This window comes from Rana temporaria, chromosome 5 (assembly GCF_905171775.1).
Source record: "Rana temporaria chromosome 5, aRanTem1.1, whole genome shotgun sequence".
Taxonomy (NCBI): domain Eukaryota; kingdom Metazoa; phylum Chordata; class Amphibia; order Anura; family Ranidae; genus Rana; species Rana temporaria.
Window position 1 is genome coordinate 164,217,440 of NC_053493.1, and position 26,436 is coordinate 164,243,875.

The 26,436-nt window shown below is 42.2% G+C and overlaps 1 protein-coding gene across 1 annotated transcript in view; it reads right to left on the minus strand.

Annotated features, from left to right (window-relative positions):
- The window catches only part of ABCA13 (ATP binding cassette subfamily A member 13), a 410,714-nt gene that overhangs the window by 40,876 nt on the left and 343,402 nt on the right, over positions 1-26,436 (minus strand). Inside the window, exons 13-18 of the mRNA XM_040354439.1 lie at positions 23,813-23,955; positions 19,988-20,121; positions 11,696-11,774; positions 3,998-6,403; positions 3,674-3,803; positions 3,129-3,235 (exon numbers count right to left, since the gene is read on the minus strand). Coding sequence (XP_040210373.1) covers positions 3,129-3,235; positions 3,674-3,803; positions 3,998-6,403; positions 11,696-11,774; positions 19,988-20,121; positions 23,813-23,955 — 2,999 coding nt within the window. The remainder of the gene's footprint in view (positions 1-3,128; positions 3,236-3,673; positions 3,804-3,997; positions 6,404-11,695; positions 11,775-19,987; positions 20,122-23,812; positions 23,956-26,436) is intronic.

Sequence of the window (26,436 nt, forward strand, 5' to 3'; positions counted from 1 at the left end):
TCTGTTATCTTTATCGTACAGTACAGGAGTTGATTCTTAGACCATGGGCTGTTCCCAAGCAATAAATCAAGGGGTGGGCAAAAAAAAACTGCCAAAATTGCAACAACAAGCCCATAAGAAAAACAACAAGGGTTAATAGACCCAAATAGACAGACAAAAACAGAAACCTCTCGTAGCCAAAGCAGGGATTAGCAAAGATTTAACCAACTAACTGTAAAGAAAAACGTTTTGAAAATGTGAACAGTAAAAGGAGCTTTTGCCTTGTTCTAACCTTTGAAAAGGGCTTATACTAGGTTCTGTACGGAACACAATAACCCCTGATTGACTGGGCTCAAGTAGGGATAGAGGGGATCGCTCCCTTAGGGCCCTTATAAGGAAGTTATCATTTTTAAGCACAAAGGGAGGGCTCTGCATTGGCAAGACCACCTGCAGAATGCCTCAGGGGCACATAAAACTGCAACAGCAATGAAAAAAGAGCAATATCTTTTAAAAGGGAGTGCACAATATGTGTGAAGCCAATGTGTTAGGAGGAGAATACACAAGGCCTAATAAAGGCCTGCCAAGTACCAGGGGCTAGTTGTTTTGTGTGTACAGAAGAAGCTGTAGCATATTTACGCTGATGGCATCCTGCGCTTCCATTGAATTAGTATTCAAATATGCAAATGATGTCGATGCGCTGATTCCCGAACCTACGCGCGATCGGTGCAGGCTACGCGCGGTGCGCGTAAGACGAATGGCTGGCCTAAAGTTACCCCTCATAAAGCAGGGGTAACTTTGCCCCAGACGTGAGTAAGTCAGCTTGAAAGCAAATACAGCAGCACCATGCCGGACGAGCTGAGCAACCACACTTATAGGACAACACATTTGTATGCCAACATGCCAGGGGCAGGCATGGTCTTAGCACTACTAGTGTGTGCAGAGGCGCGTAGAAGGAGGAGGAGGAGGGCACGTGAGAAGGCACGGGAGAGGATATACCCACCGCGAATTAGCCTCTTTGGCATGGGTGATTTGGAGGTGTATCGCAGTTTCAGATTCAGCCCTGCTGCTATCCTGGAAATTACCAGAGCCTTGCAGGATGACATCACCAGCCAGACACACCGCTCACATGCAGTGCAGCCACTGGTCAAGGTACTGGCAACACTGCATTTCCTTGCCACTGGTTCTTTTCAGCGCACAAGTGGAGCCGTGGCTGGGATATCACAAACCAGCATGAGCAGATGTGTGCACCAGGTTGTCCCCGCAATCCTCAGACGCATGGCCAACCAAATCATTAAACCCACCCAGGAGGACCTGCGGCAGAAGGCAATGCGTGATTTCTGCCTAATTGACGGATTCCCATGCACCGTGGGGGCCATTGATTGCACCCATGTGGCACTACAGCCCCCCCGTGACACAGAGCACATTTATCGCAATCGGAAGCATTGGCATTCCATAAACGTACAGGTGATAGCCGATGCCAAATACCTCATATGGCACATCCGTGCCAAACACCCAGGGTCCAGCCATGACAGCAACATATACTGTCAAAGCCCCATCCCAACAGAATTTGAACAGAACATGTATGGGGACAGCTGGCTGGTTGGTGAGTGACATGGGTGTCAGGCATGTCTGTCCCCCCCCCATGATGCAGACATCACGAGGGGCACATGCATGACTAACATCCTCCTGTCTTTTCCCTTCCATATGCATTTGGACCCCATCTCATGACTCCATTCCAGAATCCCCAAACCAGAGGAGAGAGAAGATACAATGAAGCACACGCACGTACCCGTGGAATGGTGGAACGCACCTTTGGCCTCCTGAAGTCCCGTTTCCGATGCCTGGATAAGTCTGGGGGTACCCTGTTGTATTCCCCAAACTTTGTGTGCCAGATCATCGCTGCATGTTGCATGCTGCACAACTTCGCCATGAGAAAGGGCCTGGAGATTGACATACGTGATGACCTGACCCCCGAACCACACAATCCCCCCCTAACCGAGGCTACCCCATCTGCTGATGGTACAGCAGTCAGGAGATGTCTCGTGGAACGAATCTTTGAACGTTAAACACACACATTAATCATGGCACAATGAGAATGCACGCATGCACACCACTGTGGTCCCTAGCACACACACCCCACATCCACATCACATTGGATTAGACCAAAGTACACCGCATGGTACTAAGGAGCAGCAACGCCGTGTCAAGGCCCCAATGATGTTGCTGTCCATTCATACGTCATTCATACGGACCTGGGGAGAACTTATCCCCAGCGACCGAGGGTGACACCCCTTACTGGCAGGAGTGTCACCCCCCCACATTCACACACCATTCACACTGTACTCTGCACTACTGCCTGTGTGCAGCAAAAAAAAAAGCTCTTAACCAGAGCAAACAGAAAAAAAAAGCTCTTAACCAGAGCAAACATATCTGCAAAAAAAGATCACTTGCCCCGGCGCGGGCTACGCCTGGTGCCCAGGCTCCTGGCCCTCACTTGCCTGGGTTGGGGGGTGGGGCATCAGGTGGAGGAGCATCCCCAGGTCCCTCCCTGGCTGCCTGTCTGCCCTCCAAAGCCACCGCTATGTGGCTGAGCACAGCCTCCAGGGTAGCTGTCTGGGCCTGTACAGCCACTGTAAGGCACCTGACCTCCCCCACAAGTTCAGCCGTGGTAGTCTGCAGATCCCCGAGGCAGGTGACCGTTTCTGCACTGTTTACAGCGACATCCTGGATGGCATCCAGTACTGCTCCCTTGGAGGCCAGGCTGTCAGATAGGCGCCTCAACTCCACCACTAGTTCCCCCATATGGCGGCTCTGCTGGTCCTGCTGCAAGGCCAGATTTTGTTGCAGCATTTCGGGCACACCCCTTGTCTTACGGGTCGCCTTCCTGGGGACAGGAGTGGCTGGAGCCCTTGCATAGGGGGAAGACCATGAGGGGCTGGAGATGAGGGGGATGGGACGGGAGGGACTGGAGAGGGTGTTGGAGGACCCTGAGGGGCTGGAGATTATGCAGGTGGTTGTTTGGGATGGTCCTGCCACCACATGCGATTCCTCCAAAAAGAGGAACACCTCCTGTTCTGTATGGACCACCTCCTCATGGACCACCTCCTCCTCAACCACCTCCTGCACTGAGGACTGCTCACTCCCCTCACCAAGGCCTGTTGGCTTCCCATGGGGTCAGCCACAGAATCAGGATGCTCAGGGGATCATATAGGACGGCCACTGGCAGCATCGGATGGCCCTGCTCCCTCCTGCACACCTGTGGATGACACAAAACATCAGGATGCTCAGGGGATCATATAGGACGGCCACTGGCAGCATCGGATGGCCCTGCTCCCTCCTGCACACCTGTGGATGACACAAAACATTCACATGTTGGTGGACCCACACACTTGTCACATGTTCCCTCCCCCCCACTCACATGCTACACACCAGATAGAAGTTCAAACACACTTATCTGTCCTCATGGCCAGCTCACCTGTGTCGTAGCCCTCCAATCCCTCCACCTGCTCCCTCTGAAGGCAGCGGGAAATGACTTGCTCCTCCACAGTGAGCCGGATAGTACAGGGTGGCCCCCCTCCAGTGCCCCTGGAATTCTTAGTAATTTTGGCAAGCTTGCCTCTCACCAAACCCCGCAGGTCATTCATTTTTTTTGTATGTCCTGGGGGGTCCTGACCTCATGACCAATGGCATTCACCTGGGCAGCTATCCTCATGAGGATCTCATCCTTCTTGGACTTACTGAAGCTTAGTAAACAAAAATGTTTGGGATTCACAAGTTCACAGCTGTGGGTGGTCTCCGACATCACTACAATGTAGATTATTATGCTGACCATAAAAGGGCAGAATATGAGATATACATTACTACATCTGTGTTGTGTACCCAAAACAATATTTGCTAAACTTAAGCTTTGAAAAACAGGGCTTGTATCTTTAAACACATACTGTACATGATTAACTGTATGAAATACATCAATTTCTAGTATGAGATAAAGCATTATTTCACATTAGTTAGTACTTACTTTTTATTGTTTAGCATGCCATCTTGTAAGTATTCAATGAAAGATGTCATCATTTTGCTGTCTGATGATTCTGAAGACAATTGAGATATAGACAGTAAAGTATTTGACAATGCTAGTGAACTGTTTATTAGCTGTGTTAGAAGATTCCTTCCATGGTATTCACTGGTAAACGTGCCAAAATGAAATGGCTGTAAAGTCTTTAGAATTTTTACAGAATTCTTAAAAAGAGAGCTTATTTGCTCAAGTATTTGCTCAAAAGCAGAATCAGAATCCTCAATATAATTAAGCTTACTGTGTTCATCAATAAGCCTTAAGAAAAATTGGAAATGCTCACCTTTCCCAAAATCATCCAATATGTTAATGAACGTTTCCATTATCATTTCAAGCAGATTAACATTACTTTCATTGCTGCTGTTCTCAGACATTAAAAACGTTATGTCATATCTTGTTTCTGCATCAGTGGAACTTGTGATGTTATTTAACCAAAACAGCAATAAGTATTCCGGATGTCTTTTATTTTTATTCAACAAATAATATGAGGTCATTTGTTTTAACATACTTAAGGGAAAACTTTTTTTATGCTGTATTTTGTGAATACCATTAAGAATATCCTTTATTGGAATGTCCAGTTCTGACCTTGAAAATATATTAAAAACTTTTGCAAATGCAAAAAAATCTAATAACTTTTTAATCTCTGCATAAATCACCTTTTCCAACTCTTTTTCATCTAAAATATCAATGGCATTACTAAAGTTGTTAAAGATCATGAGAATTTCCATAATAATTTCATCAGATGTATTCAATATGGATTCTTCAGAAAAATAAGGCAGTCTTTCTGTAAAATTGTGTATTTTGTTTAAGAAAATCAAATATTTTCCTAGCAAACTCTCTATATTTGCAGATTTAGATACAAATTGGCATAGAAGATTTATAGAATTTACCTTGATATCAGTGTCTAAAACAAAATCATCACTTGTACTGGTGTTGGCATTTGGGTAATCACGATAAGGATATTTTAGGAGAGTGCAGAGATGGTTAGCATAACTTACGTTTTGGGCTGCAAATCTACTAATTATAAAAAATAGCACTGTTTCTACATGCCCTGATGTGACATTGTCCTCAGCTAAACTTTCATGCAAACCATTAGCATAATTTAAGAGCAAAATATTGATATCTTCCAAGGTTATATTTTTGTTAAGGTACACTGGCAAAACCTCTAGGAGATCACACACAGGATTCATAGAGGCAGCATTAAAACTGCTATAAAAAGACATTTTTGTAAGTGACTTTTCTAAAAAATCATACATTGAGTGTTGCAAAATCATGCTAAGAATAGATATACTTGCAACGTTTTGGTTTATCTCTAACAATGAAAGTAGAGAGGAATCCAATGCAGAAAGATAGGAATTGCAGCACAGTTTTAAATAATCTACCAAAGTTATTTTATTAGAAGGGTTTTCAATGTCTAGTATGTTAGCTTTAAAATCTAATAAGAGTTCCTGAAGTGTTTTCCCTGGTAAACATTTTTTTAAAGAATTTTGTAGCTTCTCGGTTTTTTTCACAGATATGTTACTGTACAATAAAAGTGTACCATCAATAGTTTTAAATATATTCCTTGATAAAATGGACTGCATAAATGCAGAAATTGTGTTTTGTATAAGAGCTTGGCATCTTGTGGAATTTGAGAATTCTTCAGAAGAAAAGATCTCTTCGGACAGGAAGTCATCTTTGTTTTGTGATGATCCGGGAAAGGGCTCAATAGCCTCTAGTTTAGATGTTGAGATATTAAAAAGCTCCATGTATTGATCAATTGTAGAAACAATCCATTTAGACTGGATTTTACTCTGAATGCGTCTTATCATTTCTTTTAGAATATCATCATCAGTACCAATTAAGTTTTTAAAATGGGTTTGCATATACAACAGATCATTTTCAATGAAATGTAGTAAGCTTTTAACAGCTTCAAAATAAAAATAAAATTTAAAGTCATTTTCCAGTTTTGCTACGTCAGTTTTAAATTTTGTTACAGATGTTTGTAGTGTACTTGAGTGGATTTCAAAAGAAATTGAAAAAAATAGGTTTTTCAAAAATTTTATAAAACTGGGAAAGAGTCTGTGATTTGGCAGATGCATTTTATTGTTTAAGCACCTAAAGTGTGCAGACATTTTAAAGGTATGTTCCAAAATCTTTTGCAATAGTATGTTGAACGCATCAGTTTTTTTACTCTTGTTGTAGCTGGGGTTATTGAAATCTTGATTAAGTAGATTTAGCTTATAATATGTTTCACTACAGTTATAGACATTTTTTTCAGAAAACAGATGCAGCATGTTCTTTAAATAGTCATATTCTTCTGTGTGATTATCTTGAGAGCTCAAATCTAGTTTCAAAAAGATCTCTGGAAATATCCTGAAAACATAACAAAATGTAAATAAATAAACAAATACATACATGCATAAATGTTAACATTAATGTAGGATTTCTCATTGAATTGCTTGTTCTTTCTATTAAAGAAAATCATACATTACTTTAGCATTGTAATATGAATGTACTGTAAGCACTCTCAAAAACACATACCGCGTTTCTCCAAAAATAAGACCAGGCCTTAAATAAATTTTGGCTACAAAAAACACACTAGGGCTTATTTTCAGGGGATGTCTTATTTGATTACCGTATGTATAATAATCTACATTTATTCAAATACAGTCATGTCATCTTCTGCTGCTGCTAAAATTATATATATACACACACACAGTATATATTCTGGTCCTTTAAAGCTTGATAGACACAAGCACTGTGTCATTTACCCATCTATAGGTTCTTAAAAACCTGGAATAACACAATATTATTATTATTATACAGTTTGCGCAGCGCTTTACAATGCAGAGAGACACTACACCAACAGTACAATTCAAAACAAGAGGGTTAGAGAAGCCTTGCTCCTGTGAGTTTACAATCTAAAAGGGAGGGGCTGGTGAAACAAAAGTTAGGGACTGTGAGGGATGAACTGGTAAAGGGTGTAGAAGATTAAGTTATTAGCTGGAGGCAGGATAGGCCCCCCTGAAGAGATGAGTTTTCAGGGATCGCCTAAAAGTAGACAGAGTAGGAGATAGCCGGACAGATTAGGGGAGTGTGTTCCAGAGGATGGGAGAGACTCTGGAGAAGATTCTGGAGACGAGCATGGGAGGAGGAGACAAGGGAGCTGGAGAGCAGAAGGTTTTGGGAGGAGCGGAGAGGATGGTTTGGGTGATATTTGGAGACAAACATGGTGATGTAGCTCGGGGCAGAATTGTAAATGGCTTTGTATGTTATTCTTAGTGTTTTGAATTTTATTCTTTGGGCAATGGGAAGCCAGTGGAGGGATTGGCAGAGAGGAGTGGCGGACACTGAACGGTTGGTGAGGTGGATGAGTCTGGCAGCGGCATTGATGATAGACTAAAGAGGGGATAGTTTGTGGAGAGGTAGGCCAATGAGGAGGGAATTACAATAGTTAAGGTGAGAGATAACAAGGGAGTGAATAAGTTGCTTAGTGGTCTTGATGGTTAGAAAGGAGCGTATTTTGGAGATGTTTCGGAGGTGGAGTCTGAATGATTTGCACAGTGATTGGATTAGGTCAGAGTCTAGGATTACACCTAGTACCTTGGCATGAGGAGAGGGTCTGATGGTTGTATTATTAATCTTGATGGCGAAGTCAGGGGGAGGGGCACGGGCTGAGCTCAGTTTTAGAAAGATTGAGTTTGAGGAAGTGGTGTGACATCCATGCTGATATGTCAGTTAGTAAGTTAGTAATGCAAGAGGAGATTGAAGGAGTGAGGTGAGGAGTAGATAGATAGATTTGTGTCATTAGCATAGAGGCGGTACTAGAAGCCATAAGAGTTTATTAACAGACCAAAGGAGGAGGTGTAAATGGAGAAGAGAAGAGGTCCAAGGACAGAACCTTGAGGTACCCCTACAGAAAGGGGCAATGGAGAGGAGGAAACAGAGTTATAGGTCACACTGATGAGCGCTGTGATAGGTAGGAGGAGAGTCAGGAGAGAGCAGAGTCTTGAAGGCCAAGAGAGTGGAGTTTTTTGAGGAAGAGGGGATGGTCAACAGTAACAAAGGCTGCAGAGAGGTTGAGTAGTACGAGTATAAAGTAGTGGCGATTGGTTTTAGCAGTTAGTAGGCCATTAGTGCGTTTCAGTTCTTATTACAAGCAGCGGGAGGGGATGTCCCCCATTCTGCTGCCTTCCGTAGCTTGCTCGGGCTCTCCCATCCCACCGATATACATAGAGAGAGTTGGTTTTAACCTGAGCAATTCAAATTGGGCTGACAAAACAAACAGCAAATGCGGAGATTGAACCTTTGAAATGCTTACCTTTTCATTAGGGATGAGCCAAACACCCCCCTGGTTCGTTTCGCAGCAGAACATGTGAACAGGCAAAACATTTATTCAAACACGCAAACACCGTTAAAGTCTATTGGACACGAACATGTAAAATCAAAAGTGCTAATTTTAAAAGGTTAATATGCAAGTTATTGTCATAAAAAGTGTTTGGGGACCTGGGTCCTGCCCCAGGGGACATGTATCAATGCAAAGTTTTAAAAATACCATTTTTTTCAGGAGCAGTGATTTTAATAATTTTTAAAGTGAAACAATAAAAGTGAAATATTCCTTTAAATTTTGTACCTGGGGGTGTTCATAGTATGCCTGTAAAGTAGCGCATGTTTCCCGTGTTTTTAACAGTCTCTGCACAAAATGACATTTCTATTGAAAAAAAAAGTAATTTAAAACTACTCGCGGCTGTAATGAATTGTCGTGTCCCGCCAATACGGATAAAAGTCATTAAAAAAAACGGCATGGGTTTCCCCCTTAGTCCATTACCAGGCCCTTTCTGTCTGGTATTTATATTGAGGGAAACCCCTCAACAAGAAAAATGTGTGGGGGTCCCCCCAAATTCCATATCGGCCCTTCAGGTCTGGTATGGATATTAAGGGGATCCTTGCGCCAATTTTTCTTTAAAAATTGTGTAGGGGTCCCCCTAAAAAAACCTGAAGGGTCTGGTATGGATTTTAAGGGGAACACCAACGCCAAAATAAAAAAAATGGTGTGGGTTTCCCCCAAAAATCCATACCAAACCCTTATCCGAGCACGCAACCTGACAGGTTGCAGGAAAAGACGGGGGACGAGAGAACACCCCCCCTCCTGAACCGTACCAGGCCACATGCCCTCAACATGGGGAGGATGTCCCCAAGTTTATGGGGACAAGGGCCTCGTCCCCACAACCCTTGCCCAGTGGTTGTGGGGGTCTGCGGGCAGGGGGGCTTATCGGAATCTAGAAGCCCCCTTTAACAAAGGGGGCCTCCAGATCCTGGCCCCTACCCTATGTGAATTGATAACGGGTACATTGTACTCCTACCATTTCACAAAAAAAGTGTCAACATTTTAAAAACCACAGGAGACAGCTTGGGACAAGTTCTTTATTAAAAAGAAAAAATTATTCCAATGATGTAATCCATTCTCGAGCGATACGGAGAGTGGGGCATGGCCACCCGTCATGTGCGTGGGTAACCCCGCCCCCCTCTGAAGCAAGGGGAAAACCTGTGTTGTATCAGAGGGGGTGGGGTCAATCATACACGTCACTGGGTAACCCTGACATTTCCCCTTGCATCGGAGGGGGGCAGGGTCACGTGATGGGTGGTCCCACCCTCAGCTATATTAGAGCGGTCAGGCTGGAGCGTGTCATTCATCGGGTGCCTCCCGTGGAGGCAGGATCGTGTGCGTCGTATCCTCGCTGGAGTTTGAGAATGGATTACATCGATGGAGATCGTGAATGGATTACATCGCTGGAATCTTTTTTCTTTTTAATAAAGGACTTGTCCCAAGCTGTCTCCTGTGGTTTTTAAAATTTTGACACTTTTTATGTGAAATGGTAGGAGTACAATGTACCCCTTACTAATTCACATAGGGGGGCGGAATTTGGAGGTCCCCTTTGTTAAAGGGGGCTTCCAGATTCCAATAAGCCCCCCACCCGCAGACCCCCACAACCACCGGGCAAGGGTTGTTTTGTGGGGATGAGGCTCTTGTCCCCATCAACATGGGAAAATTCTCCCCATGTTGAGGGCATGTGGCCTGGTAAGGTTAAGAGGGGCGCTCTCTCATTCCCCCCTTTTTTCTTGCGGCCTGCCAGGTTGCATACTCGAATAAGGGTCTGGTATGGATTTTTGGGGGGAACCCCACGCCATTTTTTGATTTTGGCACAGGGTTCCCCTTAAAATCCATACCAGACCTGGAGGGCCCGATATGGAATTTGGGTCTGAAGGGTCTGATATGGATTTTGAATGGGACCCCTACGCCATTTAAAATAAAAAATTGGCACAGGGTTCCCCTTAATATCCATACCAGACCTGGAGGGACCGATATGGAATTAGGGTGGGGACACTCACGCATTTTTTTTAATTTTGGTTCGGGGTTCTCCTTAATATTCATACCAGACCCAAAGGGCCTGGTAATGGACGAAGGGAGGAACCCATTCCGTTTTTTTTTTCAATAAATTGTATCTGTATTGCCAGGACCCGACAATTCATTATAGCCGTGAGTAGTTTTAAATGACTTTTTTCCTTTAGAAATGTCATTTTGTGAAGAGACTGTTATAAACACGGGGAAACCTGCACTACTTTACAGGCATACTATAGACACCCCCCATGTTTAATGGAATATTTCACTTTTATGGTTTCACTTTAAGCATTATTAAAATAACTTCGAATTTGCTGCAAACACCCCAAATTGTTCGCTTTTAGGCGAACAGCCAATGTTAATGTCAAACTTATTCCTGTCCCCACCCTTTAGCTTCACTGATCAATAGCATACTTAACAGCTGTCCCGAATTTCCCGGGATTTAGACTCTTTTCCCGGCTTTCGCGATGTCCCTGGAAGATTGCCTGGTGTAAGGAGGGACTCCACTGGGATTGCCTGGTGTAAGGAGGGACTCTACTGGGGGCACCTGATGTAAGGAGGGACTCTACTGGGGGCACCTGATGTAAGGAGGGACTCTACTGGAAATGCCTAGTGTAAGGAGGGACTCCACTGGGGACATCTGATGTAAGGGGGACTCCACTGCGAATGCCTGATGTAAATACGGACTCTACTGGGGATACCTGGTGTAAGAGGGACTCCACTGGGATTGACTGGTGTATGGAGGGACTCCGCTGGGGACACGCCCAATATCTAGTGTAAACCACGCCCATTTTCGGGCTTTGCGCACCACATTTTTGTCCCCCCACTACATCACACCTACAGATGAATGCCCCGCCCCATAATTATATCAAGACTCCGCCCACCGAAAAAAAGTGTCCTGGTGTTTTTGGTGTCCTGGTGTTTTTTTTTTTACAATGTTGGCAACTATGCAATAGGAAGGTTCTAAGAGAGAAAGAGCATAACAAAGCTACACTTTTTTAGGAAAAGTGAAAATTTGCAAATTAGCTCCAGCATGCCAACTGCATATTTCTGGATCTACTGGTTGTTTTGATAAAAAGTTTTCACTGAAGGTAACCTGTGTTTTGCTCTTTTTAGATATATTTACAGAAGCAGGCATTCTGCAGTTTCCACGGACCATTTTTAAAATTATTGTGATATATTACCAAATTGGCAAGGTGTATTGTATTGCTCTTAAAAAATATATTTTAATGTTAACTTACAAAAAAAAAAATAGTATTACTTACATTTCTAGATTTTCAAAGCACTCCATAAAGGTGTCCAGAAACATAGTCGAACTATAATTTTTCACAAGACACAGAACAGCTGAAACAATATTGGTAACAAAAGAGAATAGTAGCAAAGTATTACAAATGCAATATATCCTGGATAAGTACCGGTAATACATTTAGTTTAGTACAATTAACAGTAGCATAGATATTAAAAGTTATGGAAGGATTATATATTAGCAGATGCTATAAACATCATTCTTCCTTTTCATTTTAAATTACCATGAGGATACTCTATGCAAACCACATTGCAACGGATCTTCTCTGTGTGTGTCATGTTGTGCTGATGCTGCAGCCAATCCGAACCCAGGTGCTGGCTTAAAGGGCTACACAACCTGTTGCTTAGCTTTGAAATATTACAAAGCTAGCTGTTGAGCCCCCTGTGTCTCCAACTTCTTTCTGCATACTTTTCACCCTAAGCGATTTCAATATTCCCTGCTATTTTCTGCAGTCAAGGGTCTCTCTCTCTCTTGCACCCCAGAGACTGTGGCCCAGATTCACAAAGACGCGCCTATCTTTAGGCGGGCGTAGCGTATCTCAGATACACTACGCCGCCGTAACTTAGTGAGGCAGGTCCCGTATTCACAAAGAACTTGCGCCCTAAGTTACGGCGGCGTAGTGTATCTGTGCCGGCGTAAGCCCGCGCAATTTAAAGTAGGCTGGTGTGGGCGTGTTGTATGCTAATGCATCGTGACCCGACGTAATTGGTGCTTTTAACGAACGGCGCATGCGCTGTCCGTGAACGTATCCCAGTGCGCATGCTCAAAATTACGCCGCAAATAGTCAATGCTTTCGACGTGAACGTAACTTACGTCCAGCCCCATTCACGGACGACTTACGCAAACGACGTAAAATATGACGCTGTTCGTACGTTTCCGACATCCATACCTAACATGACTTGCCCCTGCTTTATGAGGGGTAACTTTACCCCGGCGTATGTCTTACGTAAACAACGTATCTTGATATTCGACGCGGAAATATACGGAAACGCCACCTAGCAGGCAGCGCAAATATGCACCCTAAGATACGACGGCGTAGGAGACTTACGCCGCTCGTATCTAGGCAACTGTGAGGCGTATCTGTTTCTATGAATCAGGCGTCGAGTTGCGACAGCCCACACTCAGAGTTACAACAACGTATCTGAAAAATACGCCGTCGTAACTCCTTTGTGAATTCGGGCCTTTGTCTCCAGCGACCCCTGTGGATCCTAAATCTCTAGTGACCCCTGTGCATTCTGGACAAAAGTGACAGTGAAACTCCACCATCAAGTAGTTCTAGAGGGGGGCATGCTAGACCAACACTCTCATCACTCTTCTTAATGTGCCTCCATACCAATGCAATTGCATTTCACCACTTTGACGGCAAGCATGGAAGCTTGAAATTAACTCTAATGCAACGGGCAATTTAATCTGCGCTTCCCTTGTTGAAGTTTGCCTGGTCCGTTGAGCCAATTCCTCAATCCCTTCAAGTCTCCACTATAGTTGGCATTATTCTCTTCTTATTTCTTTGAAACATCTACTCACATACCACATTCATAAAAATGTTTGCTAGAAATGCTCCACAATAAAAGCCATCTTATTTCTTGTATTATCTCAAGCCACCTCTAAACTCATTGTGGGTCTCCCCTAACTCCAAAAACATTACCAAGTACTAAATTGAAATTCCTCACACTTGGGAGCATGGTACTGTGCCCCAGTCCTGTACTTCGCTTTTAGTCTGTGGATAGATCTGCCAGCCCGGCACACCCTTCTTGCTCTGTGGGCAGAACCCCCTCCCCATCTGACATGGAGGACTTGGAGAAGGATTGGGATCTCAGTAAGCATATTAGAGTGCTCCCTATCAAGGCAGATATTGCACAAGTGATTGCCACCGTGGAACTTTCTTTTAAGACAGCTATAGAGGAACTCCAAGCTGATACCACTGCACTGAGTGTAGATTGTAGAAACTGGCCAGGATGATCTCTTGCATACTATCACAGCTAACAGCTTTACACAAGACTACTAAATGCCATGAGAACACCCTGAACTCTGTTAGATCAACTTTATGACTACAAGAATGGGAACAGGCGGCAAAACCTTCGTATTAGGGGTTGCTCTCGAGACCTGAAGCCCACAGTTCAAGACATTTTCCAACAAACAATGGGTGATTCCACACCTACCTCCATCAAAATCAACAGTGTCCATAGGGCCCTACTCCCTGTCCCTCAGGATTTTAACACACTACATAAGTACTCTCTGAAGGAGGCTGTCATGAATGGCTTTAGAAGTGCAGTGGTCCACAGAGGAGAGCATCGGTCCACGCAGCAGACAGGGATGTGGTCGGCAACAGCAAAAGCAATCATCCAGGCAGCAGGCAGCAATACTGTCCATAGTTCATACAGGCAGAGATACTGTCATCACAGCCAAAGCACAGGTGCATGTAGCAGGCAGAGGTGTCCCAGCAGAAATACTGTCCAAAGTCAGTAGAGGCAGCAAGCAGATATATGGTCAACACAGCCAAGTATTGGTCCAAGCAGCAGAAAGAAACATGGTCCATAATGTCAAGGTCATTACAGGCAGCAATATGGTCAGCATAGCCAAAGTATTGGTCCAGGCAGCAGGAAGAACCATCAAGCTTAGGGCCAGGGGGACAGCGGTAGAGGATTCTCCCACCCAAATCGCTTTGGAGCATCCAGACCCTGTTCTGGGAGCACAAAAAGCGAAAAACTGTTTCTCTACTCAGAATGCTATTCTGAAGCCCCTCACATATGTGAGACCCCTGTGTACTAAAGTAGAAGGGAAAAAGATCAGTCCAAGTGGCAGACAAAAACGTGGTCGATCAACAGGCCAAGGTTGGTGCACGTGGAAGTCAGAAACATGTTTTAAATCAGCAGGCAGAGGCATTGTTGGTAAACAGGCTGAGGTTGGTGCACGTGGAAGTTAGAAATGTGGTTTAAATCGGCAGGCAGAGACATCGTCGGTAAACAAGCCAGGGTCAATTAACATGGAAGGTAGTAACATGGTAAAAAAGGGGGGAAGTTGGGACTTTGAATGAGATGTGTTTTAAGCAGTATGTGATTAAAGATATATATGGAATATAAAAAATGTTTCCGTATTAGCCAGGCTCAAGGTTGCCAACCAAAAAAACACTAAACCAAATTGATCTGTCTAACTATATGCAATTAAAAACAGAGGTTTAGTTATATGCATTTGCAAATACCTGTTTTAAGCTGCAATGCCAACGTCAAGGCACTCCGTGTATTGAAGTCCTAGCTGTGATTTTAAAGCCTCCTAATAAGGAGCACAGGTGTGATAATCAATAGGCAGGGGGCAGGTGGCAACCTAAACCCGCCCCTACCCATAGTTTGTCTGGCAAAAAAGAGCACTGGAAAAACCAAAAGAAAAACAGGAGTGGAACCAAAACATGCCTACCAAACCAAAATACCACCAGACTAAGTGCGGACCACATCAAATTGGGTCAGCTAGTCAAAGAATGACAATGCATAGATTAACTGTTGGTGGTAGATCTGTGGAGGCACTCTATTCCACTCCTGAAAACGCATCTCCATCCCTGAATAGTGTTTCAAAAGGGGGGTTGGGACTTTGAATGAGGCATATGATAGACACTAACCATAGGCCTCCATCCCTGTATATGTGTAAAAAAGGGGGGAAGTTGGGACTTTAAATGAGAAGCGTTTTAAGCAGTATGCGATTAAAGATATATATGGAATATAAAAAATGTTTCCATATTAGCCAGGCTCAAGGTTGCCAACCAAAAAAGCACTAAACACAAATTTTTTGGTCTGGGATAAAAACTTCTCGAAATCACGGAGAAAATAAATTGATTAGGGGGCGTATTTTGTAAAATTTGTCGTGGTTGGGATGATCTAGGGGAGGGCACTGTGAATTATCATTGAAGTGGAGAAAACACATAATCATGTCGTATTGTGTCCTGGACATGACAGCGGAGTATATGGTCATGTGGTGGATGTGGACTTCATTCTTTTTTTGTAAGCCCCATATAGGACGCAAGGCCCAAGAACAATTTATGCATGTTTGCCAAACCGATCGCAGCAATTAGGTATGTGTTGCACATCTCTTGCTGCTCTCTCTCTGATGGACTTTCATTATTAGAATACCCTTTAAAATATATATCTTTTATATCACTATTGATTGATCCTTTTTACCAAATATTTACCTTTATATATATATATATTTCTATATTACCAGCCTTTTACATTGGGGATTTCTTCCTGCTAATTTTCATTGGCTGTTAACTATTTATGCGCTGGATCCATCTATATAGCGTTGCCAGTCTCATCACCGGACCCTATCAACCCAAATAGGTATTTTTTGTACTTTTTGAATTACCCTGCAAGTACAGGGTTATTGTATAAATCTTCCTGCATGTATATACATGCATATGTCTGTGAGTTTGTGGATATACATGTTGTATACACCCTATATACCTCACATATATTTAATTCTATTCATCTTCTCCTTTTTTACTGCAGCATTTATTTGATAATCCATGTATGGACTGGTTCCAGTGTGGCTTTAGATCTACAGGCTTAATTTGGCCATGAACTATGGCTTTATATGCATAGTTTTAATATATATTCTGTCTATGATTTGATGATCCCTGATCTTGCTTGGTAAGTCTGCTTTTGATCACTTTTGTCTATACATGTTTTCTGTGATCTAGGTATTATTCATGGATATTTGACATTATATAACTGTTCTTTCCCCTTATTTTCATTTTTGTGATTAATTATCACTATTTATTGTTCAAATTTTCTAAAAGTATTGTTCAAATTTTCTAAATGCTTGTCACTGTAATGTTGCTGACACGCCAATGACTTAATTGTATAATATTTATGTTTTCTTTGTTTACTCCTTGTAGCCTTCCCTGTTTATATGCTCCTGATGAAGCTTATAGCGAAACATGTCGGGCACTTTCTAACAGGTCTGGGCGTTGCTTGTTCCATCCAAGCCGCTATATGACTACAAGGATCATTATTGTTATGTTTCAATTTTTTGATATATTGTATTTTCTAATAAATTATATTTTTATCTATATTATTACTCTCTGATCCATTTATACCTTGACACCGTTTAAAGTCCCAGGGTTTATTACCCGATCTCCTCTAGTGTATTTGTCAAATGACAAAATGTGTGGCAAAATGCATGTCTGCATTTGGGGTACCGTTAACAAAGAATGGCACCCAAAAACGCATTGGTTATTTTGACAGAATTTTACAGCAAATTGGAATCGTGGCAAGAATTGCGAAATTCTGCCAACAATTCTGCATTGCTTAGATGTGAATGGATCCTAAAAGAAAATACATTATAACTATATTGTGTACTTGTGTGTTTGTACTGTGTGTGTATATATAACACACAATATACACACATAAACATATATGGTTATTATTTATATCAATCTTTAAGCTTGTGTAAGGGGTTAGCTCAGTAGCGGGGTGTGTGACCCCTTGGATGGGTTCATCACACACTTAATTTTATACAGACAGGCAGTCGAAGACAGTTGAAAACAAAGATTTTGGTTTATTCTTTCATCTTGCTGGAAACAAGTGCAAGCATCCAAACAGCATAAACAAAATCAAACATAAAATAAACCCTGGCCACTTTGGGCGTCTACCTTCCACACAGGAACCTATCTATGGAGTCTGGCTCAGCCTAGTGCTGGGCAGACAGTGCTGGTCATACAGCAGAAAAACAATAGTCTTTTGATTTTTATCACACAGAAAAATGAATCCTCTCCTCACCTCCTCAGAAGACTTTCTGGCACTGCTCTCCTTACTCACAAAGACTCAGGATGCAGCCAATTAGTGGTAATCCTCTGGACTACTTATAGAGGCCTTAATTGCCTCATTCCGAACAGCTGAAGCCTTCCAACGCCCTTAGACCTTTCCTGGCTACATTTGCAGCCGACGCCTAATAACAATTGGTGTTTTGTCTAAACAAGGCAGAAATGTATGTCCCGTCTGTGACAACACCCACAAAATTTACCTGACTTCCTGTCACACTTGCTATTGCTGATATTAGGAAGAAAGAAGCCTCCTTCACATCAGCTTCTCACCCATATTCTCCACCTCTTGGCTAGAGAATCTGGGAGAAGATATTTTACAGAGATGGCCAGTGAGATCTTTAGATCTCACCTTCATAAACTGGTCATCTGTGTAAAAGTGAATGACAGAAGGGAGTGTCCTGGATGAGAAGTAAAAAAACATGTTCTCCACTCCTAATCTCAGCTTCATAAACTGGTACACCTGAGAGATCAGCCGTGATTTCGGGTCTTCTCTATTTGATAAACGTACACCTTGATATCAAGTTCATGCATGTTGTCAATGCCATCTCCCTGGTTTTCCTAATTTTAAGTTGTCTTGGAATCAAGATGGTAAGATCATTTCTAAGACACATTTAAAAAAAACTGCTGAGAACTCATATTTGCATTTTAAAAAGCTGCCATCACCCCAAGTGCAAGGACAATATCCCATACAGCCATTTTTTTTAGGCTGCGGAACTGCTTGGAATTGTTTTAACACTACAGATTATCTATCACAAGCAGAGTTACTGACTCATGTTTGTTGAGAAAGGGTATGAACTTCATTATCGATGATGTCAACTGGCACAAAAATGGCACAGTTACATCCCAAAAGTAAGCAGTCTGATAAAAGAAGATTCTGTAAGAATTACCCCCCCAACCACCACCACCACCGTTTATTTATTTATTTATTTATCCATCTATTAATCCATTTAGTTTTGGACGAGTAATTATGAGTAGTATACATTTTTGAGGAATTGTCCTCCATTTTTATTTTTTATTACTATTATCTATTTTTTTTCTATACCTTTTGTATTACCAAGTCTTTCTGATCCACAGAAATGTGTGAGCATTATTTTAAATTCGTTTTATAAATATGTTCCTAGATAGATAGATAGATAGATAGATAGATAGATAGATAGATAGATAGATAGATAGATAGATAGATAGATAGATAGATTTGGACACACCTTCTCATTCAAAGAGTTTTCTTTATTTTCATTAATATGAAAGTGTGAAACAACTGAAAATATATTTCATATTCTAGGTTCTTCAAAGTAGCCACCTTTTTGCTTTGATTACTGCTTGGCACACTCTTGGCATTCTCTTCATGAGCTTCAAGAGGTAGTCACCTGGCGCAGCACCCCATCACTCTCCTTCTTGGTCAAATAGCCCTTACACAGCCTGGAGGTGTGTTTGGGGTCATTGTCCTGTTGAAAAATAAATGATGGTCCAACTAAACGCAAACCAGATGGAATAGCATGCCGCTGCAAGATGCTGTGGTAGCCATGCTGTAGATGGGGGCTGAATAATTTTGCACACCCAATTTTTCAGTTTTTTTATTTGTTAAAAAAGTTTGAAATATCCAATAAATTTCATTCCACTTCATGATTGTGTCCCACTTGTTGTTGAATCTTCAAAAAAAATTACAGTTTTATAGCTTTATGTTTGAAGCCTAAAATGTGGCAAAAGGTCGCAAAGTTCAAGGGGGTCAAATACTTTAGCAAGGCACTGTATCTATATATATTTTTTTACTTTAAAAATGTATTTCAATCATGAATTGTTTTATTGTTGTAGAAGGGTAGTATTTATTCATTATGTAATGTCTAGCAGGGGAACTGTGTGCCCGCTCTACATGCCTGCAGTATGATCACAGGTGTGTGTTTTCTGAACATCCTTTTAAGGATTAAAGTGACCTAGGTGCACATGTGAACCACCTATTGATTTATTTATAAACTTTTATCTGATGGACTACATATCAGCCAACTGAAGGTCATGTGGACTAGCATATAGACTAGTTTGTTTTTCTGGTTTTAGATTTGAAGCATATGGTTAAGTCTAAGTACGTTTTTCCAACCTTACAGAACAGCCAAAGTGTGTAGATTAGGGCACCTGTGCATTATGTTAAACGTACCAAAGAAAAGTCTGATAACATTTTTATTTATTTTTAAGCAGTTCTTAGCAGATGGAGAACAAATGTGGCATCTATTTGCAAAAACTGTAAAATCTAAGCAACGTTTGTCATTAATTAATGCATTTCAACATACTGACATTGACTTAGCATGTGTTTCAGTCTGTGCTTGTATACTATAAGAGCAGTGTGGACCTTTTGCTTTAATTTTCCACAGAAAATATTTGAATCATATCACAGCATTATCATGGCAATTTCATATATTGTACAAAAAAAAAAACAATTCATAAACATACCAAAACAGTTGATGTTTTTATGTTTTGTATATCTCTCATTAGATATGCAGGCCTGGTTAATTAACTCAGTAATTTTCTCCCACGATGGACTTTTACCTATTTCTGTACCCAATTCATCTAAAATATATGATAATCTGGATTGGTAAAAAACAAAAACATATTGTTATAATACAACAAGCATGCAATATTTATAGATTTATTTGGCAAAACAATAAATGGAACACAATAAAATGAAAAAGGCCACAATCCATCCAACAATAAATCAGATTTAAAGAAGATTTGTCACCAGAAGTTAAAAAGGTGTGTTAAATCCCTCAGGGGGCCCAGTGCACATAGCACTTGCCCCATTAAAAACTTTGGCTGTGAATCATAAATAAAATGTCTTGCATATTACTGTCAGTGGCTCCTCTCCATACAAAAGCCCAAACGATGGGTGTTTCTAAGTGGGGCTGGGAGCAGCACTGAAGCCGTATACCTCTGCTTCCTCTGCTCCTGTTAACCACTTAAAGGACCGCCTCCTGCACATATACGTCGGCAGAATGGCACGGCTGAGCACAAGCACGTACGTCCTCATTAAGTGCCCAGCCATGGGTTGCGGGCACACGCCCGCGACCCGGTCCGAAGCTCCGTGAACCCCGCCGCGGGACCCCCGGACCCGATCGCCGCCGGAGTCCCGCGATCGGTCCCCAGAGCTGAAGAACGGGGAGAGCTGTGTGTAAACACAGCTTCCCCGTTCTTCCCTGTGGCGCTGTCATTGATCGTCTGTTCCCTGATATAGGGAAAGGCGATCAATGACGTCACACGTCCAGCCCCGCCCCCCTACAGTTAGAAACACATATGAGGTCACACTTAACCCCTTCAGTGCCCCCTAGTGTTTAACTCCCAAACTGCAATTGCCATTTTCACTGTGAAAATTACAATGGTCCCAAAAATTTGTCAAAATTGTCCCATGTATCCGCCATAATGCCGCAGTCATGAAAAAAATAAATCGCTGATCACCTCCATTAGTATTACAAATAAATTATTAATAAAAATGCAATAAAACTATCCCCTATTTTGTAAACGCTATAAATTTTGCGCAAACCAATCGATAAACGCTTATTGCGATTTTTTTTTACCAAAAATTTGTACAAGAATACGTATCGGCCTAAACTGAGAAAAAAAAATGTATATCTTTTTTTGGGGGTATTATAGCAAAAAATAAAAAAATAAATATTTTTTTCAAAATTGTCGCTATATTTTTGTTTATAGGGCAAAAAATAAAAACCGCAGAGGTGATTATATACCACCAAAAGAAATCTCTATTTGTGGGGAAAAAAAGAACGCCAATTTTGTTTGGGAGCCACATCGCACGACCGCACAACCGCGCAATTGTCAGTTAAAGCGACACAGTGCTAAATCGCAAAGACTGGCCAGGTCCTTTACCTGCGTAATGGTTCGGGTCTTAAGTGGTTAAAAGACTGAGCCCAAAAACTCTTGTTTTCAGGAGATGACTACAGTAGTATCCGATGGTTTGTTTTGTCTGAATGACAGCAGCTGGGGAGCAGTGCTGTCATTCATGAAAATATAGGCCAACAACAGCCCACTCTGGTAGCTACTACATTAGTTTCTCTCCGACAAATGTAGTAGCTGCCAGCATGTGCTGTTCTTGGCTTGAGTTTTTGTGAATGACAGTGCAGTTGTCCAGCTGCTGTCATTAACACAACACAAGCTGCCAGCCAGTACAGTAGTAATCTCCTCAGACCTAGCTGATGGCTGTAGGAGTTAGCAGGCTCCGTCTTTTTACAGTAGCAAAGAGAGCAGAGAAGTCACTGCTACAGAATGGAGAGGGGACTGTGGGAGGTTGTGGGCTTAGTCCTTTAAAAATAGAGAGAACACAGGAGGCATGGGCTGCACAGAAAAGAGAGATGCAATGTTCTGTCGTTGGGTTGTGGGAAGGGCTAGTTATGCAATAATGCTACTTGGAAACCACAGCACCAATTTTAACAGGGACATGTGCTATTTGCAAAGGGTTCCCTGAGGGATTTAACACACTCTATAAAACTTCTAGTTAGACTTTTTCTTTAAGATCCCTTTCACACTGGGTCGGTTTGCAGGCGCTATAACGCTAATAATAGCGCCTGCAAAGCGACCTGAAACAGACCTGAAACAGCCGCTGCTGTCTCTCCAGTGTGAAAGCCCCGAGGGCTTTTACACTGGAGCGGTGCGCTAGCAGGACGGTAAAAAAAGTCCTAATAGCAGCATCTTTGGAGCAGTGAAGGAGCGGTGTGTGTACCACTCATCCACCACTCCTGTCCATTGAAATCAAACAAATTTATCTGAAGTTATGAATTATCCAAAATAAGGAATGCCACATCTAAACAAATGGAATGGAACAAATTAATAATAAATATTAATAATAATATTAAAAGCGTTTTAATTTTTATTGTTTTTATTATTATCATTATTATTATTATTATTATTAGATTGTTACGTTCCAGTTGTTTAGATACGTTATTTCGGATAATTCGTAACTTCGGATAAATTCGTATTAGTTTCATACCTATAATTTAATAGTTGGTAATAGTAAATAGTAATAACTACACTATGTCCATATAGGAATTAATGGGATTCATCTTTTCCATGGAACATCTTCAAAAATTCTATATGCAGCACTAATAGATGTTAATCTCTTTGTGCTTATGCCTGGATGGAGTTAATACAAAAGGCAACCACAAAAGCCTTTAAAACTGAACATAAATAGGTAGATTCAGGTAGAGTTAGGCCGGCTTATCAGTAGATAAGCCGACCTAACTCAGAATCTACGCCGACCTATGTTTAAGCGTATGCTCAAACAGAGATACGCTTAAACATATCTAAGATAGGACGGCTTGCGCCGTCCTATCTTAGATTGCAATATTTTGGATGGCCGCTAGGTGGCGCTTCCATTGCGGTCGGCGTAGAATATGTAAATGAGGGGATACGCCGATTCACGAATGTGCGCCCGGCCGCCGCAGTCGATTTACGCAGTTTCCATAAGGCATTAGCAGGCCTAAAGTTATTCCACCTATTAGGTGGAATAACAATGTTAAAGTATGGCCGCCGTTCCCGCCGCGAGATTCAAATTTGTTATGTCGTTTGCGTAAGTCGTCCGCGAATCGGGATTTACGTAGTTTACATCCACGTCAAAATCAATAGGCCCGTGCGGCGTACGTAGCCGCAATGCACACTGGGAAATGTAGGCGCCCGGCGCATGCGCAGTTAAATAAAAACGTAAAAAACGTGAGGTCAAGCCTCATTACCATCAAACACGCCCCCCTCCAACACATTTGAATTTGGCGCCCTTACGCCCACCCGCTTTAGGCTACGCCGCCGTATATTAGCAGGCAAGTATATTAAGAATCATTACTAGTCTAGCTAATTTACGGCGGTGTAGCCTAAACACGCTAAGCTACGCCGCCGTAACTTTAATCCAATGTACCTGAATCTACCTATAAGTCTTTAATCACAAGGGAGTGCCTAAACACAAAAGGCCATCTTTGTCCACACTGGATGACAAGGCTGTGAATCTGTGTGCAAGCAGTCCTATTCATGCCTATTGATCTGCAGTGGTTGTACGGACACAACTGCGGGTCCAATTTAACAGCTATATCAGTGTGGGTGCACATCCCTATCCCTACATGGCTGACAAATTGGGACCATTGACCATGTACAACAAATGTGAACTCCTGTGCATCCCATGCAATAAACAGATAGGTATGTCTATGCGATTGAGGCCTAAAAGTCATGTCTTTACACGAAATTTCCCCTGTAACAACTTGGAGCCAACAGCTTTAATATACTTACAATGAGGATACATTCTGCAATAGAAAAGTGTCTGATATTTGTATATGGGTTAGGTTGTAACTCAAATCTATATATTCTTGAAGCAAATGGTGTATGCCTTGCCATTTTGAGAATTCTTCTGCCGGTGATCCATCCACCGAATTCTAAAAAAAGGGGAGTTAAAGGTAATGTGTGTCACATATCCTGTTACAAAAGTTTAAATCTGCAGTCCAGACAAAATGTTTTACTTTGAATATCGAAGGGACATTTCAAAAGCTCTATAATGTTTTCACTGATGGCTCTGTTGGAAATAATAATGAAATGGAATGTTGAAAATGGGGGTCACTAGACAGAAAGCCCCAGATAGAAATAAAAATATGACAGAACTCTTTTTTTTTCCATTTCCATTCCCATTGGACAATACCTCAAACCAAACACCTTTCTAAACAGTAAAAAGCTTTCATCATAAGGTCTCCTTTCACCATTTTTAAGACATCAAATCACGCTGCATGAAAAAAGCATTGAACCTTGCTTGTGTTTCCATTCACTATTTCAGAGCCGTGTTTTTTTTCCTGTGCTGCCTTTGAGGCTGTCCACTGCCCAGCAAGGATTACCGTACGTCTGCTTGGGGAGACATGGGGAGGCACAGCCCGCACTGATGGAGAAGGTAAGCTCAGCTCAGCTCAGCCGGGGCAGCACGTGGTTAGACTGTCAGGAGGGGGGGACAAGGCGCGCTACAGGAGGGAGAGGGAAGCCCGAACACACACAGCCTGGCCGTGCAGGGGGGGTCAGAGAAGTCCCCACAGCTCGCAGTACATGCAGTTTTAATGCAGGCAAAATGTGTATTCGTCGTATAAGACGCATCAACTTCCCCCCCCCCCAGTTTTGGGGAAGAAAAAGTGCGTCTTATACGGCGAAAAATACGGTAATCTTTATTTTGAAAATATTTGCATATAACAACATACGAAAAAAAAAAAAGGAGGAACAAAAATGCATAAAACAGAGCATACAGATGTAGAACTACCCCTGTAGGAGCTGCTGGTTTAGATTTTGGGTTTTACACGTTACCCTTAAGTTCGTTGTCCAGGGGAGGAAGTCTGTAGAAATTGCAATGTCCACAAAAGATGTAAAACCTTCAACTGTAGGCTTTATTTTTGCTGCATAAAACTTGTGAATGAAGTAGAGAGTATAGAGAGAAGGGGAAGGTTCAGGTACGCGGTACAGAATGCACAAAAAGTATTCAAAGTTCCAGTATTTACCACTCACTCCTGAGTGGGTATTGCTCGCCCGGATAGACCCCTCTCACATGGCCTAGCAGCCTGAGTGATGCATGGACAGTATAGAAAACAGTCTCTGCCACAGACCGTCTGAGAACACAGGATGCATAGTCAGGAATGCTCTGCCACAGGATTTCAGTCCCAAACTTCCTGCCTTACAGCAAAAGAGCCTTTAAGCAAACCCGGCGGGCTGTAAGACAAATTACATAATGGATCCCTTTCCTTAACGAGGTCACCAGGCCTATCCGGAGACATCAGCTTGCCTTGCTTGGTCTCCTCCAGGGCAGGTCCTCCCCCTCCCCCTTCCTTCGCTAAGAAGCTTCCCCCACTTGGATGGACAGCTTGGGATCCCTTGTAGAACCATAGGCCCCAGCCAGTACAGCCTCAGACCAACGTGGTCCTGAGACTGGAATCACGCACACCCACCTCGCGCCAGGAGGGCCACGAGGCCAAGGACCCCGGAAAAAGGAGTCTGCCCTTAAAGGAGTTGTAAAGGAAAAATGTTTTTTTGCTGAAATGACAGTTTACAGAGTATAGAGACATAATAGTTAACTGATTCCTTTTAAAATTGATTAAAAATAGATAAAAATCACGTGACTTTCAAGTCACACAAGTGTGAAAGGGGCCTAAGCTATACCCCTGACTACATCATTTGATGACAAAATGCATAGGGAGGAGCTGGATAGTGTGATGTGAACATGAACCAGAATGCAGTGGCCATTTTGTTGGTTGGAAACGCTGTGAGTTTAATCTTTTTACCTAATAAAATTGCATTTACTGGATGTCTGTGCAATGAGTATCCTTCTCTTTGTCTCTGAGAGTACCATTGTTGTAGTGAGGACCCTCTATTGACTTTCCTGGCGTTCGATGGTGGAGTTTGAATACTGATATCAATATCTGTGCATTGTGATCAGCCCAATGGTGGAGTGGATCCATTTGTTGCTGAGGATCGCTGGCTTTATTTTTGCGTTTCTCATTGTGCATACTCCTTTTGTTTAGAGTAAGAGTCAGTATTTTTGGGTGTTGTGATGGCTTTTCTACCCAGCATACCAGAAATTACTACAAGATCACTTTGACTCGTGATAAACTTTTACTTGATTTATTTAGACTTTATTTAATTAAGTGCTGCACCTCTTTTATTGTATCCAGCAATATAGTGCAAGTTGCTATTTGGCAATTATATAGCTCAAGAGCAATAGATTTGCATGTATTACACATCCTGTGCCTGGACTTGTAGTTCTACACTGAAAAGAAAATATGTTGTGATCTGGATTTACCAGATTTAGGCTATGTGAATTGCAGGTAGGTTTCTCCGCATACAATTTGCATGGTAAGAGATTGTGCCCGACTCTCTATGGAGCCGGCTCA